The sequence below is a fragment of the Phyllostomus hastatus genome, unplaced genomic scaffold (assembly GCF_019186645.2).
Source record: "Phyllostomus hastatus isolate PE091 unplaced genomic scaffold, TTU_PhHast_1.1 phas_scaffold_39, whole genome shotgun sequence".
In the NCBI taxonomy this organism is placed as follows: domain Eukaryota; kingdom Metazoa; phylum Chordata; class Mammalia; order Chiroptera; family Phyllostomidae; genus Phyllostomus; species Phyllostomus hastatus.
Window position 1 is genome coordinate 21643630 of NW_025334028.1, and position 24057 is coordinate 21667686.

At 43.3% G+C, this 24057-nt stretch overlaps 1 protein-coding gene across 3 annotated transcripts in view; it reads right to left on the reverse strand.

The window, feature by feature from the left end:
• The window catches only part of TSPAN5 (tetraspanin 5), a 169285-nt gene that overhangs the window by 86045 nt on the left and 59183 nt on the right, over positions 1-24057 (reverse strand). Inside the window, exon 1 of one of the 3 annotated variants that reach the window (XM_045820394.1) lies at positions 17345-17564. The exons of the other annotated variants lie outside the window; for them this stretch is intronic. Coding sequence (XP_045676350.1) covers positions 17345-17347 — 3 coding nt within the window. The 5' untranslated portion in view covers positions 17348-17564. Of the gene's footprint in view, positions 1-17344; positions 17565-24057 lie in introns of those variants that run through there. 3 annotated transcript variants of the gene reach the window in all.

Consider the following 24057-nt stretch of genomic DNA (forward strand, 5'->3'; position numbering starts at 1 on the left):
CTCTCTCTAAATATAATTAATAAATGGAATCTAAAAACAAAGTAAAACCTTCAAATTATACAATCAACTCAAAATTCAATCTGTAATGCTACAAAAGTTAAAGTTGGATTGCCAAGTCTATAATATACACAAATTCTGCCTTTTGTAAAAAAGAAAAATATTAACAGTTGCACATTAACCAAATTAGATTATCTGAATACACTGATTATCGTTGATTATCTAGACACTGATTAAAAAAATGTCATGACTAATAATGATTTCTTTCCTAGCACAAAGACAGCTATTGTTTTCTACTAAGTCTTCCATCCTGGTAGTGATGGACATTTTTTAAATGCTTTATATTCTGCTTTAAAATAAAACTAAAACCTAAAACTAGAAAAATTCTTCATCCTGTCTTTTTCATATTTCTGTTAACGCAGAAGAGAGATGAGGCTCACTCCCACTTATCAAGCACAACACTCACACATTGTATTTAAGTATTGTGATGTACCTAAACGTCTCACCCAAAAGTTACTGCCATACTGAACTTACAATGTTGGCTGCCCTTGAAATTCTCCAAGAGACTTGCCAACCAGAATCCTTAATTCCCTCCCCCCGAAACTCCAAGTCCCCTTGCCATATGGCTTCTCCCAGTCCAAAGGTAGATACCCACCTTCGCTTTGTAGTATAGCTCTAACACTGACCTCCAATGCATTACGTGATCACGGCCTACCTTTATGCAAGGGAAATGATTTGTCCAAGCCTTCCTCAACCTGTGTTACAGAGCTGTGGTCTACTTATCTGTACTATACCCGCTTGATGTTATCACATGTGACAAGGGTGTTATGTTAGCATGACAGACAGCAGAAATGAGAAGACGGCAGGGAAATGGAACCTTCTAGAAGAAAAGAAGCCATGTTGGCTGGCCTTCCAGAGACCGAATGTTCCCACTCAGACCCAGTTCTACTATCTACTGACTGTGAGCTTTGACTTCATTACTTGGAGAATCAGTTCTCACAGCTAGAAATGAAGATACTCATAGTGCTAATTCATAGGGTATTTGTGATGATAAAAAAATAGTCAAAGGAGGAAACAAGATGAAGTCTTCAGTACAATGCCTGGCCTATGGTAAACAATAAATATTAGCTATTTTCAGAGACCTGTTTACCAATTCAGGAACTAAGAAGCCCCTGAGAGCTTCAAGATCATTAATTATACCTTTTCAAGGAGCTGGCCACATCACTTCAGATCACAAGATTCAGCACACCTCCTATTTTTTTGGCACTTTAAATTCTGGAGAGTTAATTAAAAAATGAAATTTATTTTAGGAAAAAAATGCAAACAACTATGCAGAGTTAATCAATTATGCAAAGCTGTGTGTGAGCCCTACATATCCCTGAACCTCCTCCTGAGGCATGAACTTGGAACATGAGCTGGAAATACCATCACCTTTATCCCTGCAGAGCCAACCCACCTGCGAAGGAAGGTCACTGACAGGCCCCACAAATGTTTATCCTTAAAAGAAAACAATCCTATAATTATATTCAGTTTATCTACTCAAAAATGAATTCCCCTCTTAGCTCTTAGCCCAAAAATAACCCCTGGACTTTTTTCCCTTCTGCAAGAATTTATTAGCATCTATCATATGCCAAAGCCTGTGCTGAGCTTTGGGGATCAGATGCAAGCAGAAATTGCAGGCCCTTCCCTTGTGAAAGCTCAGAAGAGTCCCCTTTATCTAGAAAATCCACATTTGTGTTTTGGGTTTTTGTTTTTGTTTTTTTTATTCTCACCTGAGGACATTTTTTTCATTGTTTTTTAGAGAGAGAGGAAGGGAGCAAGGAAGGCAGAGAAAGAAAGAGCAGTGTGAGAGAGAAGCATCGTTTGGCTGCCTCCCACGTGTTCCTGGACCAGGGATCAGACGCACCCAGATGGGGCCTGTATGTGCCCAGATGGCGTACGGAACTCACAGCCTAGGCATGTGCCCTAACTGGGAATCTGATCCACAACCTTTCAGTTACAGGATGTTCCAACCAACTGAGGCCACACTGCCCACGGCTGGATTTGAGTTTTTAAACACTGACCTCAGAGTATCATGAAGTCATGTGGAATAGATTTTAACTGCTGAGCCAGAGAAAGAGACAAGCGTTGACACAACGGTCCTCACTGTGTTTTGCAGCCAGATGAGTCAACAAAACTACACGTCCACCTCAACCCAAACATTCGATTCTTCCCTGTGAGTGAGGGGACGCTCCCTGTGCTCTGACCACTGACCGTGGAAAGACAACAGCATGTTGTTTCTGACACCAGGCTCTCAAGTGGGCTTCGCCAACCACCTCCTCCCAGGTCTGCAGCAGGCGCACACCACCGCCCACCCCGGCGCTCTCAGACCATCTCAGGAATCCTTTCCTCTAACCTGAATATGGCACTGTTTAAGGCAAACCTCTCCCCACTGAGGGGAACCAAAGTTCTGCCACCCCAAAGCGTGCCTTTTGAGATATTGATTTTAAGCTGGTTATTAAGAAACAGAAGACTCAGAAAGAACCTTGGATCCTCCTCCTTTCCAGCCTAAAGGAATTCAGATAGGAGAACCTGCTTCAGGAAGGGAAACTTAACATATTCACTGTAGTCTATTCGCCTTACTGATATAAATTACATGTGACAGACAGGAAGGACCCAAGAAGAAAATCTGTGCCCTAGATCCCCCTCTGTGCCACACTGTTCTGGGTTACCTAGCAAGAATTTGTTTACCACATGTTATTTGCCTATGAATTGTGATTCATGGATTTTCCTTTGAAATCCTGGTCCCCTGCCTTTCTTTTCCTTTGCCCAAAATGACATATGAACCTCAACTGCCCCGTGTGTCTTTGGGTCTCATATCTCACGACACCCCTCAATGTACTTATGAACATCAGGGAAACATGGAGACATCTGGGTGAAGTGGGGCCAGGGGGACAGCATTCCTCTACGTAAAGCTGCTGAGAACAGCTGCCACCCTCAGGTCCCCCAAACGGGCACTGCCAACTGCCATCTACAGTACTACCCACGATGGCACTGCACTCCTAGCCCAAGCTGGCCCTGGTCCTTCCTGGCTTCATCCTGGCACTCCCCAGCATCCTCACACATTTTCCTCTTCCTCTGTCAATACCACCACAAACTCAGTGGAAGGAACAAGATAAATGTTCACTCTCCACAAGCCTGTGCCCAAGGGCAGCATTTCACACATGAACCAGGAGCAAGTGAGAGAAAGAGACAGAGCAAGACAAAGCCAGAGAGAGAGAAAGAGGGAACTGGTGGAGTAAACGAACGTTTAACCAAAGGCCAGAGACTCCTTCTCTATTAAAACTGATCATTTTTAACCACTTGTTTGAAATAACAGTATTATTAGTTTTCCCACTAAAATTGTAAGAACATAAGAAAGATGAGAAAATAGCAGTACAAGAACCTACCTCAACATCAAGGCTCTTATACGAGTTTCTCTAACTCTTGCTATCACACGCAGCATCAGGATGGCATTTGGGCGTATTATCTACAGAAGGCAAGAGCTCCCAGGTTGTATTTATTCAAGTCAGATCTTCATAAACAATGTAAATGACAGACATGGGAAAATACCAGCTTATACTTTGATTGCAATTTTTATGTGAAATTCGATGTGACAATTTATGTGAAATTTTTCACACATTTGTATTTAGATGTCAGATAAAGATTTTTTTTAAACTATTGACCCGCAAAAAATGTTTAAATCATGCTTTAGAAGAATTTATATGCATATATGATGACTGCCTAGGACATCTGCTTTGTGACATTTTAACAGTATACAACAGCATCTTTTTCATTAGTAATTCTCACCAGGTTTTTGCCCAGAAAAAGACTTGCATACCTATTTACATAGAGAAAGCAGAAATACTAGTTCAAACAAAAACTTCCATTATTGTCTTTAAGAAAAATAAGCTCTTGCCCATCGCAATTGTAAACACACACATTTACATGTAGGTTTTGCACTCAGAAGTCTCTAAGAAATTGTCATAGGAGGTGGCCACTGACCATGATCAGGCTACAGCAGATGCGGGCTGCCAACGCTGGCTGCATAGACAAACCCACCTGACCCAGCAAAACGGACCATGGAAACACTATCCACACAGACTGCTTGGTTCCAGCGAGGCCAAGCTGTCCAACTGACTTCTCTCACTCTGATGCAAACTGTGGAAAGATCTTGAGGATAAAATGACCCTGAGCTCAGGCTTCCAAGGCAGGCTGGAGGCCCCACTTACACTCGCTTCCATCTTCCTGCACAGAGCAGTGGGGGGCAGCGCAGCAGCCCAGCCTGGGGACGGCTGCAGGGAGCAAAGTCAAGAAGAGAGCAGACCCCACAGCTCTGAGACCATGGCCGCACAGGCCAAAATGAGCCATAGTGAAGGGCAAATAACATTTTAAAATAGAAATAATGTCCAATTCACTCATGAATACATCGTTATTTGATTTCAAAGCCAAACAACAGAATTTTAAATAATATAAAAATGAGAATGCTGCCACTTTGTTATCATCAGTATTAACTAATTATTATTAAAGGAAACAGCACAAAGGGACTTAGACTTTGAGCTTAATAGACTGGGGAGCAGAAGCCTGTTCGCTTCACCAGGAGGCTACAGCTTCACACCCCAGGGGTCACAGCATTGCTCCACCAAGGAAATCAACACTCTTCCCTTGCCCCCTCCAGTACTAGATCCTCGTGGGGACCACAGGGGGAGGGGCTGAACCACAGAGCCCTGCCAACCTAACTAGGGATGTAAACCAATCAAAAGCCCCAGAAAGCTGGGGAAGTTGATTGGTCATGTTGAAAAAGCACCTCATCCATCCCAAGCCCAAGCTAACATAATCCCAGGGGAACAAAGAAGGTCTACTTCTCTCCTTCTCCCTCGTGCCCACCAGGTAATGCACTTGCCCCACGCACTCGTGTCTCTCCCTCCACGGCCACGGGACCTCAACAGTCATGTGGAAGGGAGCCACTGTATGCTGCCACCAAGAGCAGCCGGGAACAAGCTAAGCTACCTGGATGGGGACAGAGACCACTTAGCAGTTGTGTGCAGTGTGCAAGAGGAATAAGCTTTAATATTCTGGACACTGCCTTTTTCTTTGGCCTTGCTGAAGACTCAGGTGGACTTTTTCCACACAGGAGAGATGGAGATGGAAAACTGGAAACCCAGGGGCAGACTTCCACACAAATAAACCATTTTGTCACACCATAATCTACCGTCCGTGGGTTCTTAGAATGCTTTAGTCACGATACCGTGGAAGCACCTTTTTCCACTGACAACAACCTCAGAAAATTGACAATGTCAGCCAAGCACAGACAGAGAACTTCCTCTCTACTTCCTGGGCAGGGGCTGTGAGGAAGGACACAGCCAACCTAATCTGCTTCCTGGAGTTTTTTCCAACTGTAATTTCAGTGGAAAATAAGATTCTGGCTAGAGACCCACTTTCTCCTCCTCTCCTCAAACCCCTCCTATCTGGGTCAAAGTTAATGATTTCAACCTGGAAGCAGAAGCTGAGCCTTAGAAAGCCCAAAGCCAATAAAAGGAGCAAGAAAAATTAACTGGAACAACGGGTTGGCACCGAGAGGCCCACCATGCTCTGATGGAAAACCAAATATTGTTGGGAGGAACTCCTCCTGATCTGGCTTTCAGTTTCTAAATGATGACCAAAATGGTGTTCTAATATCAAAAACATGCAAAACACAGACAAGAAAGGCTTTCTGAGAACACAGCAAACCCCCAATTGAGGGATGGTAGCTTGGATGGAACATCATTCTTGCTGATCCACCTCAAAATCGCCATCACTTCTAATACTTTTTACCTGTGTGACCCAATTGGTTATCACCAGCAGGCGTGAAAATGTACAATGAGAGTCAGGAAAGCAAAAAATCACCCTCAGGAAATCCCATGCCTCAGCACTTTCTACACTGCCCTTGTCTTCTCGCAACTCAGTTCCTTTCTCCTCGGTCTTCCACCTCAGTCATTACTGCTAATCCCTCTGTAGGGTATTAATTGCTCCGTCACAATTGCATTACTCTGCAAACAAGGACAGCACAAAGTCCAAAATGGATTAACTTTGTATTCATTGTATTAACTATTTAATCTACTGTAATTGCATCATTAGTGCATTTTTTTGATGCACATTAAAAGCAAAAAGGTAATTCTTTCCCTTTGTCTTCAGCTCCACTGACTTTTATGGTTTTCCAAAAAGAGCACTAGGACTACTTCAAAGTAACCTGTGCAGTAATCTGCCTATAAATGTGATCTTTGTCTAAAGGACCCACTGCAGAAACCAAATGATACTATGTTTCACTAGACTGACTAGAAATTGAGTTCACTTAGGAACCCAGTAGGGAAAAACTCAGGTGGTGACCAGGATGCCAAGCCCTGAGTGATGAGCACTAGTAATCAGGTTCAAATTGTGATGCTGTCTAGGATCAAATTCATACAAACCTGCAAGGAAATAAGCACACACTACACATGCCCTAATGAAGAAGATGAGATGCAAAAGTGTACAGAAGAGATCTGCTTTCAGTTTTCATACCAAGTACAGGAAGCCATTCTCCACACAATGGCTTGCCTCTCACAGATCTAAACAGAAGCCCATCACCAAGAATCTGACAACGATCGGAACACTAAGCTTAAAATCACTATTTTTTAAAGTTTATTTTATTTTATTTTATTTTATTGATTTGAGAAAGAGGAAGGGAGAGAAACACCAATTTGTTGCTCCACCCATTTATACATTCATTGGCGGATTCTTGCACATGCCCCAACCGGAATCGAACCCACAACTTCAACACATCAGGACCACACTCTAACCGAGCTTACTCGGGCAGGGCTAAAATCACAAGTCTTGTGGCAAACAATTCTGCAGAACAATTATTTGAGTAGTTCCTTAAGATCCTTGTAAAATGAGGTACAAAATCTTTCTACTTGCTTCTTTTCTACATCACTCAAGGTTAAATAGGAAGTCACACTGTGTTCTTTATCCAAGTGTCCCACTGCATTATAGCCACAGGCCCCCTCACCCCCCTTAAATGGCCAGCCCTTTGAAGGCAGGGCTTATGTTGGCTTTGCCGTATAGAAGGGCTCATTCCTAGAATGAGAGTGTGTGCAGTTCTTGCAAAAGATGAAAAATAACTACCATTCATTGTGAATTCCCTATGTGAGATGAGAGCAAAACATACTCTTTGGTATCATACAAAAAGAGGGGGCAGATCTAGTTACACCTAGAACACGGAATATTGTGTGTATCCAGAATCACTATCTCCTACTCCCACCACCCTCACCTAACCCAAGTTCGATCTGTCTAATGAAATAATTAAGGCAAAGTGAGCTGGAAGTCAAAGTGATATGTGGTGATTCATTTCTTCTTCATTTTACCAGTTTGGTCCTAGATTCTTCTTTTTCTTCTTGATCCTCCAGCATAATTGTCCTTCATTTCATTTCCCCTCCAGAGCCCACAGAGACACTATTTTAATGATTAAAAGTAGGAAGAAAATTAGTCCTGAGGTCCTGACAAATTTTCAGCTTGTTAAAAGAGGATGGAGCATTGTGTGAAGGCCAGAGTGGGTGGGCTGGACCGCAGAGAGCCCTGATGATGACACATCTGCTCCACCACGTGGCCCCAGGACCCCGTCCATGTTGCTGATCCTCACAGCATGTGTCTTTATCGGTGACATGGGAACATGTCACTATACCACCCTCACGGGGCTGTTAAGAAGAATAAATGAGAAAATACAGGATGGGGCAAAAGTAGATTTACAGTTGTTCATATAAAAAATGCATTAAAAATAATAATACAAGAATAAACTCCGTGCTTTGCATACCCACATCTGTAAGCCTGCTTTTGCCCCACCCTGTATAAAAAGCACCGCTAGGGAGGCGTGGACCATGGCAGGTATTATAATAAATTGCACCTGCTATCACTATTATTCATTGCTTCCCTACCCTCTCTTCCTATGCGATCTCCACTGAAGTCAATACACAGGTCACTCAGATAGTATTTACATACATACACAGACTCTGAAACTCTGCCATACTTGGCTCCAGCTCCCTCCCTGGCCCCACCTTCCAGTCTCAACCCCCAGAGCCAAAGGCCTTGGGGCCCCACTATACACTCTGGCACCAGAGCTTGTTTTGAGGAAAATGAGAGGTGAGATCTTATAAATTATTCTTAGGATAATAAGGACACTTAAATTACTGCCATCTTACAAAAAGAGATAAGTAACCAATCCTTCACATTAAATGCATGCAGTCAAAGTGCTCATCTCTTTTCATTGAAAATTTTCCAGTTACTGAACAAACACATATGTCTAAATATTACTGTGGCCAGAGACTGCATGTACACAACCTGCTTCCCAAGCCCTGTCATAGTCTGTAGCACTTAGTACAAGCTCAATAACTGTTGGGTGAATGAACGAATCACCCACAAAAAACGTATTTATAAATGAGGAGCAAATACTCAAAAGGTATATGCGATTCCTATTTTTACCTGCAGACCTTCCAGTTTGAAGTCATGACCAGAATCCTATGTCGTACTGAATAAACTATTTCCTTGTTAAAAGTCTGTTTTTAAAGATCCCATGATTCCCTCAGGCTAACTCTTTCCTGTCCCAAGTGTTCAAGCCGAAAAGTCTCAAGGAGCTTTTGTTTCCTCGTACTACAGGTCTACCGCTCCTGCAAAGCGCAGTAAGTTGGACATCAGAAAACTTGGCATTACCAGGAGAACTGAATGTGTTTCGAATGGCAAGCACATTTTTTACAATTTATTCGCAAAGCCCCCAAGGTTCCAGACTGAATCTAATTCCCTCTGTTAACAATAAATACCCATAAGAGGGGTTTAAAATATGAAGATGCATTTTCTCCTCCTTTCACAGTTTGCCAAGCAAGTCGGCTGGTGGGTGGCTTCCACAGAACAGCATTCTTCTCACACTTGCTTCACTCAACCTCACCTCTGACAGAACTAGGAGTGAGTGATTCACTGAGGTCAGGACTGCTGTGGAAAGAGCACTAGACTTGGAGTCAAAAGCTGATTTCTAGTCCAGACTCTGCCCCAGACCAGATGTGTGCCTTGGGTGATCCATTTCACTCCTCTGGGCACTAATCTCCTCTACTCTGCACTGAGACTTTGTAGAAGATCAAGAGGGTCCCTTGCTGCACCCCAAGACACGGGCTACATATTCAGCTTTTGGAATATGGGCCAACTTTGCTCTCTGGCTGCTGACTATGTCCTAGTTTAAAATCTTGCTTCTCCATCTCCTGAAAAAGTTGACCTGAGAAAAATAAAACAGGTCCACAAAGCGATCTGGAAGAACCAATGCTGTACAGCAAAGCAGTGAGTCTATACTCCCTAATTGGTAGGTTTGGAATCCAGTGTCAACTGTAGCTGATCCTGTGTCAGTGCTGCCAAAGGCACCGGGAAAGTTCTTCCGTAACAGCAGTCTCAAGGCACAGAGGCCACGCTACTCCTTTCTTTTTAAATCTAGGTAAAACTGCTTCCAATTAATTTAAAAGTAGCACTCTAGAAATATTATCAGAAGAATTAATCTGTCATTTTTTTCTCCGTCCTCTCTCCTTCTTGCTAACAATTGAAGGCATTCTGGAAAAATTCAACCTTTCCCCATTAACAGCCTTCTCAGCATGAAGAAACCTACTGCAGGTTTGCAGCAGGCCTCATGCAACTTCTGAGCCAGGGCATCGTTTCCAAGGTAACAAGGGGGGAAAAAAGCACAGATAGGTCTAGCCCATTTAATATGTAGATGAACTAGGTCACCCAGTAGTATTTCACTAATAGGCAAGAAGACAGATTAAAGCCTTCTATTTTTTCTTCTCCATTTATACCAGGAGGAATTGATTTGGGGTTCTTACAAAAGACATACTGATGCTTCTCTGGCAACGTGGTTTCCAAAATACAAAACTCCAAAGAGTTTGTTACAGTTAATCAAGCGAAAAGCAGTTTCTGTTGAGAAAGTCTAAGTGAAGAAAGGAAAGGGGCCCTGGCACACTGAACTGAATTCTAGACACTTGCTTTTGCAGCTCCCTTACTGATAACAATGGCACAGCGCATGCGGGCCTGCCAACTCTCCACACAAGCAGGGCCAGACTCCCCATTCTGATCTCCCCACCAAGCCAGGGCATGCACAAGAGCCTCACAATCCCCCAGCTAGGATGAGTGGCTCCGGCTTCCAAACAGGAAAGGGGAGCCAAGGAGGCGGTGCTCTGTCCTGCCCCTGGACAAAGGCAGGGGACCAAATGCACGGGCAGTTGAGAGGCAGAGGAGGCCAGAAGTGCCAGGGTGAGGAGTTCTTTTTGTCGGCTATCCTCCAATGGCCAGCACGCTGTGCTGCCACCATACACGCCAGAGTCTGCTTCCAGCCCTCCTTCCAGAAAAGTGAAAGAAGCCAGAGAAGTGGGGGTTGATTTGGAATACTGCAGTTACAAAATACAAAGAGATGCTTTGGAGGGGCATGGGCATGGGCAGGAATGACACAGAAACATTTGGGTGGCCCAGCGGTCTAATTGGATGCAGAGCTCCCTGTGGCACAGGCAGGGCAAGGCTCCCCCAGCTACAGAACCTTGGAGCACTGGCTTCTTAGTTGCAAACAAAGACCCATTGTGTTTTCTCAGGCAGCCATGCTGCCAATTTGTCTCACACCTTCCAAAAAGGCCTAATTATTAGTCTCATCCTTGGCTGTCTGCCTTTTTCTCAGCTCTGTGCAGAGTAACCGTGTATTTCACTAGTCTGAAGAAGGTGGGCAGTGGTACGGGAGACACAAGCAAGTCCAGGAACAGGGACTCGTCAGTGAAGCAAGGCACACACGCCATCTCCAAAAAGACAGGGCACTTGGACCCAGGTCCACCAGGTCCAGCCATTTCCAAGTTTTCTAAGAATACTCGGCCTTTTTGGCATTTCCCTGAAGGCGTTCCCTGCACTTTCCACCCTGTTCTCTCACTTGGAGTTCTTGAGTGATGGCCCCCGGACTCCCGCCGAGCACAGGCCTGCACTGTCTGTTCTGCAGACCCGATCTTCTGTGTCCCCTTTTGAGAGTCCTTTCATTTTCCCATTTTGTAAAAGTCATTGTGTCGCAGAAAGTTAAAAAGAAGTTAACTTCACAATGGCCTGCAAGATGAAAAACTAAAATAAAGAGGCATCAGGCTTCCAAGACATCACCCACTCTTTTCAACAAGCAGACCGCGCCAATGCCACGTGGCAGGGTGAGGGTGACACAGACCACAGGGGATCTGGGGAACCACAGAGGACAGGGCAGAAACCTATTTCTGCCATATGTCTCACTCAGCAAAGGAAGGGCAGCGCTGGGTGTTCACTTCAGTTTTTTTTTAAGTTAACAACTCTTTTCTGTTCCTGAGTCTGTCACTTCTGAAAAAGGAATTTTAAAATTACCATTGCCTATTTTTTTAAAGAATCTCTTCTCTCTGCTCATAGGTTCTTCAACTTATTTTCAATCACTATTTGTAAAAATCTTCCAATTTTCCCATTATTCCCAATGTGTGATACTAAAGGGCAAGGATAATGAAATTAAACAATGGAAAAATGAAGCCAAGAGCAGTCCAGTTAGGGTATTCATAGAGATAAGTTTGCCCTGCAGCATATTTATCTGCCCTCAAAGATCTTCCCCAAAGGGAAACTTAAGTTCTGCAATCATTTGTGCACTCCCAGAAGACTTCAAACAGTGTTTCTCCAACGCAGGCACTGAAATAATTTCATTGAGTTTAAATTTAATAACATCTTACATTTGTAGAGTGCTTTGTTTTTGAAGGTATCTTCATTTATAATGTGCCATTATAAATGTCACATTTATCTTTTGATGAAAACCTTTAGGAAGTTGCCTGGAAAATAAGCTACCACTATCACAGACGCGAAAACTCCTAGCTACTACTATTCCACAGAAGACAAAAGTGAGGCCCAAGGCGGGTGAGAGGCCTGGAAAGTGATACACAGCTATAAGGTAGCAGTTCTGTGACTAGACTCCACATCCTGACCCCCATTCCTGAGCTGACTCAGCAGCACCTCCCCCTCCACATGCTCCACCTCTGTACTCCTCCCCGCTGGCAATGAGACACACCTTGTCTTTAATGCCTGACCACTGCAGGGCGCCGCAGTGCACTCCTCACAGCATACACAGGCCAGACAACTGATGTAAGCGTACTTTTGCACTACAACATTTCTTATGGTCAACTCGTCTCCTAGAGCTAAGGCCGATCCTGGCCTGGAAAGGACAACCCAAGCCTGTGCAATGTGGGTGTTTACCAAGCCGGGTCACTCGCCTCACTTACAGGCCAGAAATTCTCCCAGGACTTTTACTTAAGGCCTCAGATGATGGGTCTCACAGACAAAGGAGGGAGAGAGTGGGCAATTACCAGGGAATTTAATTCCCTATAAACACCAATTCAGAGTAATGGACAGGAGGGTGAAGGGGCAACTTTCTTTCCTCTTTAGCAGGATTTCTTTACATTAACTGGATAATTGCTTCCTTTTCCTAACTGCCTAGACCTACGAATGGGACTGGCAGGCCATCCACATATAGACAACTAGAATTAGGCTCAGAACGGAAGCACCAATAATGTAATTAGGCTTTTCACAAATACTTTACCATGGTACAAAAATTTTCATTGCTTTGTGTGAAGTGTGTTCTCTGATCAAAGCATAAAACGTTGGAGCAATATACACCAAGCGTTCTGCCTGGTGCCACAGTGCCCGTAGAAGCATATCTAGGAAATGCTGCTGGAGAAGGTGGTTAGGGATTTTTTGCCTCTTTTTCTTTTTCTTTCAAGAATCTACTGAGTTATTTCAATAGCACATCAGGCTCCATTTACACAACCGGACCTCCTCCTTCCCACTCTACAATCACGGGCAAGGAGCCTCCAATGGTCAGATTATTCTCAGCACCCGGCCTACTGTATGCAACTCCAGGCCCATTGGTGCAGAGTGGGAAGGCAAGGTTCACAACACAAGCCAGGAAATGAAAGCACACCACTTCCACTTCAAAAACACCACAGATTAGCAAAAATTTAATACATAGTCTCAACCTCTTCTCAACTCATTCTTACCCATCACGCATTTTGTAAAATGAGTAGGGAGCTACTGGACAGACAAACAATTATATGTCATACAGAGCAGAGCCAGGCAGCGGCTTTGACAAAGAAGGAAACCAACTCAGGGTTACCAACAGCATTATGTGCCAGGTACAGGCCAGCAGAAACTCAAGTGGAGCCCTGGATGGTGTGGCTCAATGGACTGAACGCTGGCCTGTGAACCAAAAGGTCACAGGTTCAATTCCCCGTCAGGGCCCGTGCCTAGGTTGTGGGCCAGGTCCCCAGTTGGGAGTATGTGAGAAGCAACCAATCAATGTATCTCTCGCACATCGATGTTTCTCTCATTCTCTTTCTCCCTCCCTTCTTCTCTGTAAAAATGAATAAAATAAAAATCTCAAGTGAATGTCTTCATTTTACAGATGAATTAAGTGAGGCTCAAGAGATGAATGACCTTGCTCAAGGTCACAGGACTAGCCAGTGTCATGATTTAAACAAGGGTCAAAAGCCAAGTCTAGTGCAATTTCTGCTCATCACCTAAACCAGGCTCACCAAGGGTGAAGTGATTCCTTTAGCCTAGTTACTAGCATTAAGGAAGACTGGAGCTGATCAGAAAACAGCTTACACGGAATTGTCCGTGATCTAACCTTCCGTCCTCATAGGGCAATACAGGCTGCAGTCTGGTCACATAGCTGGACTTGGTCTCAGGCTCCAACATTCGATCTAGACAAGTAGACCACCCCTCCACCCTGAAAATTCAACAATTCATCCTAAACCACATCAACTCATGTTTAACATGCCAAATATACAAGATTCTGAGTTCTTCAGACATCTAATTCCCTTTAATTTGGGTTTCATCAAATTTGGGTTTACCTTGACAAGATAATAGCTATGAAATTTTGAGATCTTAAACAATGAGTTCTTCAAATAGCTGACTCTCCAAACAATGAGCCATCAATGCCGGAGCCTGAGAAGGCAAGAAGGAACACACATTTTGGGTAACTCTGTAAACCTCAAATATCTGCATGCGCATCGGTCAGGAAATCAACTTCCCCAGTGTTTTGCTTCAGTGGTAGCATTAGAAATCAGGAACTCTGCCCTGCCTGCCTTCCACTAACACAATGTGTTTTCCCTTAATTTTAGGTCTATGACAGACTGTTTTTCTAAGTTCAAAGGCAGGAGCAACAGGAACTACAGAGTTAACTTGACATAAAAAGAGCAGGACAAGAGGAAAATGTGCCAGAAAATAATTCTGTTCTGTTCTTATTTATACTCCTCAAACAATAAAAGTGCAAAGTTTGCCAAAGATCTACAGGAAAATCCTGTTAAAACATACACTTTAAAAAGTGTCCAAAATCTTCCTGAAAATAGCACATAATCCAGAAGTCTGGTAAGAGAGAATACAAAATGGACCAATACACAAATACAAATACTCCCCAATTTTGTACAGATTATAATCTGAAAAGTCATTTTTAAATTGTTTTTTAACCTTGAAATGTAATATCTTTCTATAGAAACAAGATCATAATTACTAGTACATTTACAAGGAATGCCACAAATGTATTTACTTTTTAACAAAAACTTAAAAAAATCAATTCTGAGATATAATTTGCTTAACATATATTCATTCTCAATTTACAGTTAAGTGTGTTTTAACAAGTGTATACACCACGCAAGCATCCCACAATCAAGATTTAAAATGTTACCACCAGCCTCAAAAATTCCCTTGTTAATTCCCCCAGGCCGAGCCCCAGACAACCTCAATCTGCTTCCTGTAAATATGGGCTAGTTCTGCCTGTTCCAAAACATCATGGAAATGGGATCATAGCGTATGCACTCTTTTGAGTCTCACTGCTGTGATTCAGCACAGTATTTCTGCAATTTGTGCATGTTGTGCACGCCCACAGTTTGATCCTTTTGATTACCGAGCAGTACTCCACTGCATAGATATACCACAATATGCAGGGCCACTTCACTGGGTAATGGACACCTGGGTTCTTTCAAGTTTGGGGCTGACATGTATAATACTGCTATGAACATTCACATACAAGTCTATTTGTGGACATGTTTTCATTATTTATCTTGGGAAATTGCTAAATGGTTTTCCAACATGATAATATCATTTTACACTGCAATTAATGGTAAAACTTAAAAGCAATCCACCAATGTCTTTTCAGTCTACTCTGGATGAGATGATATCATCACCGCACTAGTAAAAAGGAGGCCTGTGGTGTAAGTAGGTTGATGAGAGGAATTTCCTCCCCATTTTTCTATTGGCAAGCCAGAAACACTTTGCCTATTTCAAAATTCCTTTCTGACAACGTCCCATTTGTGCACCCCCTTCACCACCCCCACACACAGACGCCTAGGTGCTCACAGCCAATACTAACTCTACTCTAAATCCCTGACGAAGCTACAGAACTGCCCACCACTCTTTCCAAGTGTTCCCTTTTCCAAAGTTACATACTTCCCCTTTCCTTCCTCCCCCCTTACAAAATCAAAACTTCTGCCCTTCACTTTAACTACTCATGTTTAGGGGTCAGAGAGGCAACTGCGTAAATGAACCTGGCATGAAGGACTGGTAACCCCTTTTAAATGAAGACATTCAAACAAAGGTTAAAGAAATGGCTCTCTACAAGTGTGCAATCCCACTCTTATTCCAAATGAGCCCCTGACACGTACAACACACAGCAACGCCATAGAGTGAAATAAGAAGCGAGTGTGTGAGGTAAGACGGGGGAAGATTTATTTTTCATTTCAGGACAGGAAATACATAGCTCACTATGCTTATAAGCTAGGCCTGCCTAGTCATATTTTCTGTCCCCCAAAGTTATTTCTGCTTTTCACAGTTTCTTTCAATCTTCTATACCTCTGAGCTCACAAATTCTCGAAAATCTCAACTTTTTACATTAGAATCCATAGTGATGACAGCATGGGGGTGGCAAGAGGATGTCATTTGTAAGTTGGATGTTGCATCTGTACTAGAATAAGACCTTTAATAACCAGTGGACCTACTACTAGTTCCCTTAGGCTTCACCCTCCCGGGCACTTTGCTACACAGCATTCTCAACCTTTGGAACAAATCACGCAGACTCTGCTGAAGGATGCTCCTGCCATTCCATTTGCATCACACATTTTCATGATGTTGATAAAGGAGGACATTTGCCATAGGTCTATCATAAAAGATCAGGTTTCAGAAACTCAAGCATAAAAGCAATCAAAATAAGCCTGTTGTCAATAGCTGTTGAGCCTAAAACCATTATGAGTTAGCCAGCTTGCACCGGGGCATGGAAGAAAAACAAAATCAGTGCCTTTGATGCATCAATGCACAGTGGTTTCTGTCTTTCACAATCTCAATGATTGTGAGTAAAGTTACCTAGAGAGCTCAGATATCAGCCAGGAAATTGAACAAAACACTTCTGGCTTATGCAACTGTCGTGGAGTTCGAGTGACAGAACGATGTTCAAGTGGACCAGAACTGTTTCAATAAAATAATATAGAGTTAATATATCACAAGAGTCGAACCTAATTTGATGGGTCGATCCTGCCCTGTGGCAGGTTACAGACAGCTCTCATTCATGATGGAAAAGATGTTCACATTAGCACCCCAGGATTTTTTTTCATCTTTTATAATTTTTATTTATTGACTTGAAACAGAAAAAGACAGAGACAGAGACAGGGAGATCAATTTTTTTGTTCCACTCATTAATACATTCATTGGTTGATTCTTGTATGTAGCCTAACAGGGGATTGAACCTGCAACCTTGGTGTATCAGGGCAATGCTCCAATCAACTGAGCTACCCGGCCAGGGCTTTCCCAGGATTTCTTAACTCCCCTGCTACTTACTCTAGAGCTTAAAACCAACTCCAGCCATCATATTGGAAAAGCCACAAAACTTTTCTACTTACTTCAGAGCCCTGCAGACTCTAAGGCAGCCCAACCCTAATCGGCACTTGAGAAACAATCACTTTCTTGAATTTCTGGAATTAGTTGGTCATTCTGTACTGCTGCTCTGGTTGCCTGCCATTTCCCAATCCCTGCCTGATGCTCACTTAGCTTTGGAGCTATATAAAGATGCAGTAAACCAGGATGAAAAAGAAAGAATTAGTACACGCATACCTTAAAGACATTGCAGGTTTGATTCCAGACCACTGCAGTAAAGCACGATGTAATGTTGTTGCTGGTGGAGGGTCTTTCTTGCCTTCAGTATGTAAAAAATGCATCAGCTGTGAGGTACAATAGAGCAAAGCGCACTAAACCCAGGTGTGTCTGTACTCACCATCACCCGGCAGCGCAGGGAGGTCTGGGTGTTCGGGTTCCACGGTGCTGCAGCACCGGGCACTCATCACAGCTCTCTGGGAAATGAAGCCAAAACCCAGTCCATATAATGACTCCCCATCACCAATCACCTGAGCTTTGAGATTTCTATTCTTGATACCAACCAGAAAAAAAAAAAGTTATTTTAGGCAATCCCTGGGCTTCATGAAGATCTCTTTCCACACACACACAAAATGCTTGCTTTGTAATGCTAAGCAGACTTCTACACTGAAAACTGTTTTAACATCTCCTCTTTGTCAAAATGACAAAGTCACTGCTTCTTTGACACTATGCTGGAACTGAAGAGCTGAGATGAATCAGCATGAACCGTCTTATGAAACAGCGAACACGGCATGAGATATATTAATAGAAGTCACGTAGGACTCTGAAGTGATCTCCCTACCGTAACCCAGGCAGCAAGCGGGATTCGTACTTGCGTACTACATGCAGTCTGAGGTTCCAATTTTCAAGATATGTGAACAACCTGGAACAAGCCCAGGAGGCTTACATTTAGAGAAAGATGTATTCCTAAATGTAAAATATAGCTTCAAAACTATACTCAAAACACAAAAGGGAAATGGAAAAGAGAGTATTTATTGAGCTCATACCATGTTCTTGGTACTCCTTACACAACTCTTCATTTCATCTCTAACACAACCAAAACCCAGGTCTCACGCCTTCTGTACAGATACGGAAACCAAGGCTCAAAGACATCAAGCAGCTTGCCCAGGGAAGCCCTGCGAGGGTTCCTCAACCCTTCTCTCCCTCTTGGGCTTCGTTCTCACAATATCCACCGCCACCAGGCACTCCAAGTCCAGCAGATCCAGAACTGAATTCACTTCCCATTTGCTCTACATTTTATCATATATATAAAATACAAAAAATATATTTTAGATAAATATGTCCATGAAAGAAAATAGTTCACGATGGCTTACCAATCAATAATGTAACTTTTTACTTATGCTTTCTCTTCCTCTCTCTGGGTTTTTGTTTTGTTAAAACAAAGAACTATTTCAGAAAGCCTGGTGGTCTGCTGCTATTATCAGAAACCTTAAAGTTGAAAGCGTCAAGCAAACATTTTAATGTAACCTTGAAGCAGTAACTGGACTATTAGCATGTCAGGGAAAAAATGGGCGAATTATCAAGCAATGACTTGGCTACAGAACACTGTGGGGCACCAATTAATTCATCGAAAAGCAGAATGCATCACCCTCCCAAAGCTGGTGCCAGGACTGGTCTATGGACAGTGCTGCCAACTTACAACGGGGGCAGAGGAGCCGGTGGGAACCGACCTTAGCCCTCTGCCTTCCTCTCATGGCACCTGCTACTCACTTGTGCTCTCCTGCATGAAACACTTGAGGCTTTGACCACAGAATGCCCAGACTACAAATATTCAAATTTTTAAGCAAAATATTCTGCAGATTAGTGCAATCAGTTTATAATTAAATTCAATATGCCTTCAGTTTACAAAGCCCTAAATTATCATCCCCTCTGAATATTTCCTCCCTGTGAATGACCAGAAGAGGAGCCAACTTTTAATGATTTCTAAACAGTCTAAAAAAAGAATTGTACTTGTGACGATTTAAAAGTCACCCATTTTGAGTTGATGTGTGTTTTTTGTACTATATCTTAGCTGCTGCTCCAGGATTGCTCAGGAAAATCATGGACCACTGGGAAACACACACTTCCCACAGCCGCTTGGTGCTGTGTAGACTTTGCGGAGTTGCCCTCATAAGAAACAACTCAGCTGCAACGCTACCCTCGAGTGCAGGGTGTATCGCAGTGCCCTAATGTGGGGCTCCCTCTGAAAACACTGTTTGTTGTCCTGTTTGTGGTATCTTTATGCCAATGGCTTGTTTCTCCCAGAGGGCCGCCGAACACGTGTCTCTATACAGCAGTCTCAACTGCTCAGGGCAGTCAGGACCATGTAAACCTATGCACACCACTCTCCCGGAAAGCAACCAGAGGTGACCTCTGAAAGTGGTTCTTCACCTGACCCAGAAAACCCTACAATATCATGCAAATCAAGAGGTTCAAATCTTTGTGTTCACTTTAAGTACACTAATGAAACTGCCCAGACCATCAAACATATGGATATCTGAAAAGCCGCCAAGCATTTTCAGGATGTCACTTTACAGAAGCAATGTGTGCCTTCCCCTGCTGCAGTGGCAGTGTTGGTAGGTGTGCCAGGCCAAACAGTGGGGCTGGACACAGGGTCAGTGGCCCAAAATAAGAGTACTGAATTTCTGCTGTATATGCTTCCAAATGCAGAGAGTAATGCTGAACTTAGGTATAGATGAAGATTCTCCAGGCACTGAGCATATCCAGGCGACCAAAGCTCCCAAGATGCAACGCAGAACTCACAGAGCTCACGGGCAGACTAACCCCTACTCGAGCTGTCCTGCCACCTTGAAATGAACTTACCGGAAAAGAGCAGATTCTTCCTGAGCCAGAAGAGGAGGCTGCACAGGAGAAAATAACATCCCAGAAGAAACAAACAATTATAAACCCAGCATAAAATAAATAATAATAAAAATAAAGCAAAATTATGCACATCACAACAGCCTACTATCACAACACTACACCTACTCTCCAAATCGAGTGGAAATCTACCAAACCAATTTTACGTAATGCAAGAATGGACCAAAAGAAACTCGGTTCTATTTCTGCAGATTACTCGCGCCCTACCAAAGGTCTGTGCTGCATAAAGCAAGTCATCACATTCAAGTCTAGCTTTCCCCATCAGAAAATGTTCGCCTCACACCTGCACTTTTCAAATGATAATAGGACAAACACAAACCCTCACATACAAAATGTTCCAAAGCAATGTGAGGATTTTTTCCTCCTGAGCTACTCCAGGAAGATTAGGAAACATCTGTCTGCACTGCATACTATTTCTGGATAAAACTGTAATGGAGATACAGGTAAAACTATGTAAGGGTTTAAATATTTTCCATGCCCCTCCTCATTCTCCACCTCTCACCCAGATCAAACACTTTTAGCAAGGAAATACATTTTGAAGTATTTATGGATTGGGATACTTGTTCTTAGTTTTCTAAAACAACATAAAAGCTATTATTAACAATGGCTTAAGTGGGAAAGTTTACACAACTATTGAACACACATGGAAAGAAATAAGAACTTAAAAAGTCTTTTTTATTCCTGAATTTTTGTGACTTTTTTTTTTTTTAAGGAGAAAAAGGAGCAGAAAAAGAAAGCCTTGCAGTTTGGCAAAGAAATGTAACTTGATTCCAAAGGGACTTCAGTGTGATTCTCATTCCAAACTAAAAAATTATTTTCATCTTTGAGGCATTTATAAATAGTCACAAAGTGAACGTGCTTTACCATTAGGTGAAAGAAGAGTTCTTCCTAAAGTGGCGAGGTGCAAGCTGACCACGGCAAAGGGCCTTCCGGCAGCTCAGCTCTCAGCAGGCCTCCTGGGCAGAACCCTGAATTTCCACAGCAGAAAATCATCACTGATCCCAGCACATCCAAGGAAAGCACACTATCACCCTCCTCATTATCCACACACTGGGCAGTTCCAGACAGCACAATCTCGCATGGTAGGCTATCACAATTCCTGGCAGTTAAGACAACTGGGTTCCTAGGAAGATGGGGAGAAAGCTCAAAGAACCACATGCTGGGATCCCATTAGCTAGGCATCCCACACAGAGACTCCCCTTCCTCCCCCAAAAAACCCTGCTGAAGTGGAAAGCAGTCACAAGAAAAGCATTTCCATACGTTTGGTAAAAGTGCAGAGCATGGCACATACTGGGAGACATGCTATTAAATCTTAGATTTCATACTTTAACCCCAGAGTATCTCATCTAATTTGCTTTCTTTAATTAAAAAAAGAATGCTAATAGCCACCACCTTTCTCTTTTTACCTTGGTTTCCCGGAAACTCAGACTTAAATGTAATGCTCATTTGCAGTAACTTCACTAGCCTAAGTTATTTGATATAATCATGACCCCTGTCCTCTGTGTGGATTTTATCATTTATTTGTATTTTATCAGACCTATTATCCACATATGTATTTTGTTACAATCTTGCTTAAATATTTTTCACCTGTAATTAGAGTGCAGCTTAAAAAAAATTGTAGTGCCTGAAATAAAATTTATATACACTGTACCTACCTACTAGCATTCTTTTTGAGAAAACTTCAGAAAAAGTTTAACTTTGGAACCTTGCCCATTATAGCATAACATGCTACACATAAGCTGCTAGAGTGTGAAGGAACAAAAACAAAACAAAAAAAAACCTCTTTGAATTCACAGGATTTTCTACTCCATTATGCAGACATCCCTTCCCCAACAGATAAACATGCCCATGATAGGGGTCCTTCCCTTTCTTGCATTTGGATTTTAAAAAGCCATGGGACTTCCCCCAGAAAAGAAAGTGCACCCTCACATACACACGCACAACATCAGACACAATCTTATGGCATTCACAGACCCCTGGCCCCAGCTGGGTGCCTTCTTGCTACAGAGATGGCAGGGAAGAGTGAGCCCACTGCCAACAGCCACCTGCAGCCCTTCCAGCAGCTGGCACACTCGTGCAGCAGCCACGCACGGAGCCCACAGGTCCCTAGCCACGCCCCTCTTCCCCAGCCTATCCCCAGTGAACTGCCACCAAGAGGACCAGTCTTCTGTGACAGTCCCAAGTCTCAACACTGGCGAGCAACAGTGGAAGAATAAGGCCCATCTTTTCTGATGATGTTCACTCTCTGTGTTATTAAATGGCATAATGCTTCTCTCCAGAAAAAAAATAAATCTGTAACACTTTGCCACTTTTACAGAGGAAATATTATATAAATGCAGTGCCTTATTTTTAACCACAAAATGCACACAGTGCTTCTTCCTTCAGGTTCTCCACTCAGTATTTGTCTCTGATATAAATTTTTGAGGATTTCTTTCATTAAATCCAAAACCTTTGAAGGTGAATACTCACCCTCCAAGATAGTCTTTTTAAATTCTTTTCTGCTGGTCCCCCAGATAAAATTGCAGTTACCTGTGAGGGATACTTATTCTGTTTACTGAGCAAGATATCTCTTATCATAAACCCAGGCTTACATCACTCCCTGTATAAGACAAATGTAGATGGTTTTATGTAGCAAACCAGGATTAGGCTAGAAAACCACAATGATCACAGTGGTTTCCAACCCAGGGCCGCACGTGGCCCAGGATGGCTATGAATGCGGCTCAACAAAATCGTACATTCATTTGAAAACGAGAGAGAGAGAGAGAACTGTTGCCCAAGCCTCACCCATACTAATTAACCCAGAATTGCTTGGGGTGAGATCTGGACACGGGATTTTTCAAGCTGTTCACGTTAGTCCACTGTGGGGCCAAAGAGGGGAACACCTACCCCGGCTCATTCCCTGAGGAAGCGAGGCAGTGGGGAGGGCCAGGGCAAAAGCAGGGTGATGGCTGGAAGGCTAGAAAGAAACCAGATGTGTCTCTGTGTGTCCCTTTTTGCTAGTCCTCTCAGGTAGACACAATCACTCTAATAGGTGTTCACAGGGAATGCATTCTCTGGGCAATATTGGTGACAGCCAGCAGCCCATGTAGCACAGGGAACAGGAGCTGGGCAGCGAAGGAAGCTCCGGGTGAGCTCGGCCCCCAGGCCAGGCTCCATCGCCTCTGGTCTGGGTGCAGATCTGCTCTGCAGTTTCTTTTGACTCATGGCTGTGTTAAAGGACAATGTTTCTAGCAGCTTGCTCACCATGGCTGCCAGCACCTCTCAGTTCAGAGGGGTCCTGATGCCTCAACTCTCTGCACAGTAGCGCAGAATCTGACCCCTACCTCAACAGGACAGGGAGGCCTCTGTCTCTGGAAAAGACCAGGGGAGACAGGTCCAAGCCTGAGAGAAAATAAGCATGACAACCAGCCAGAGCTGAAGGGCTCTGAGCAGAAGGTTAAGTCAGAAGCTAACTGATGCCTGTGGTACCACCAGCACCGCGCCTTCATGTAACAAGATGGGGAGTGGCCCTCATCCAACACACAGGACTAACAGAACCAGCCGAGTCCTCAGCCCAGCGGCTGCACAGGAAATGCCCCAGGCCTGAACAGCCCTCTCTCCTCCTCAAGCTTCATTCAGTTGCCATCAGTAGCAAAAATCTTTCTTTTAAAACCTGATGACAGGTAAACCAACTCCCTACTATTTGGGGGCTCAAAACTCGCTGCACATGCAGGACCATTGTGGTGAGCTGGGCTGGCCCATCAATGACTCAACCACACAACACTCAGGTCAAGAACGAACAAACTGGATCCAAGTAGCATGATCAAGCATATGTAATAAGAAGCGGTCTGATAAATTTAGAGCTACAGATTTTCATCATAAAAGGCTGTTGTAGCCACTCATTACCCGCCCTTATTAGCCAACCACTCCCCTAGCATCCCTCACATAGCCTGTTACATTAAAAAGGGATGAGGGAGAAAAAAAAATGGGATAACTGTAATAGCAAAACCAATAAAATATACCTAAAAAAAAAAAAAAAAAAAAAAAAGAAGGGATGAGAACTAATGTGTTTACAGTCCCCCGGCACCCCACCTTGCTTCTTTCAGTACTCAGCTCCCCTGTTTTTAACCAGGCACCTGGCCCCAGTAGAGACCACCTTTCCCAGGTTCCCCTGCAGCGAGGTAAGCTCCTAAGACTATAAAAGTGATATAATAT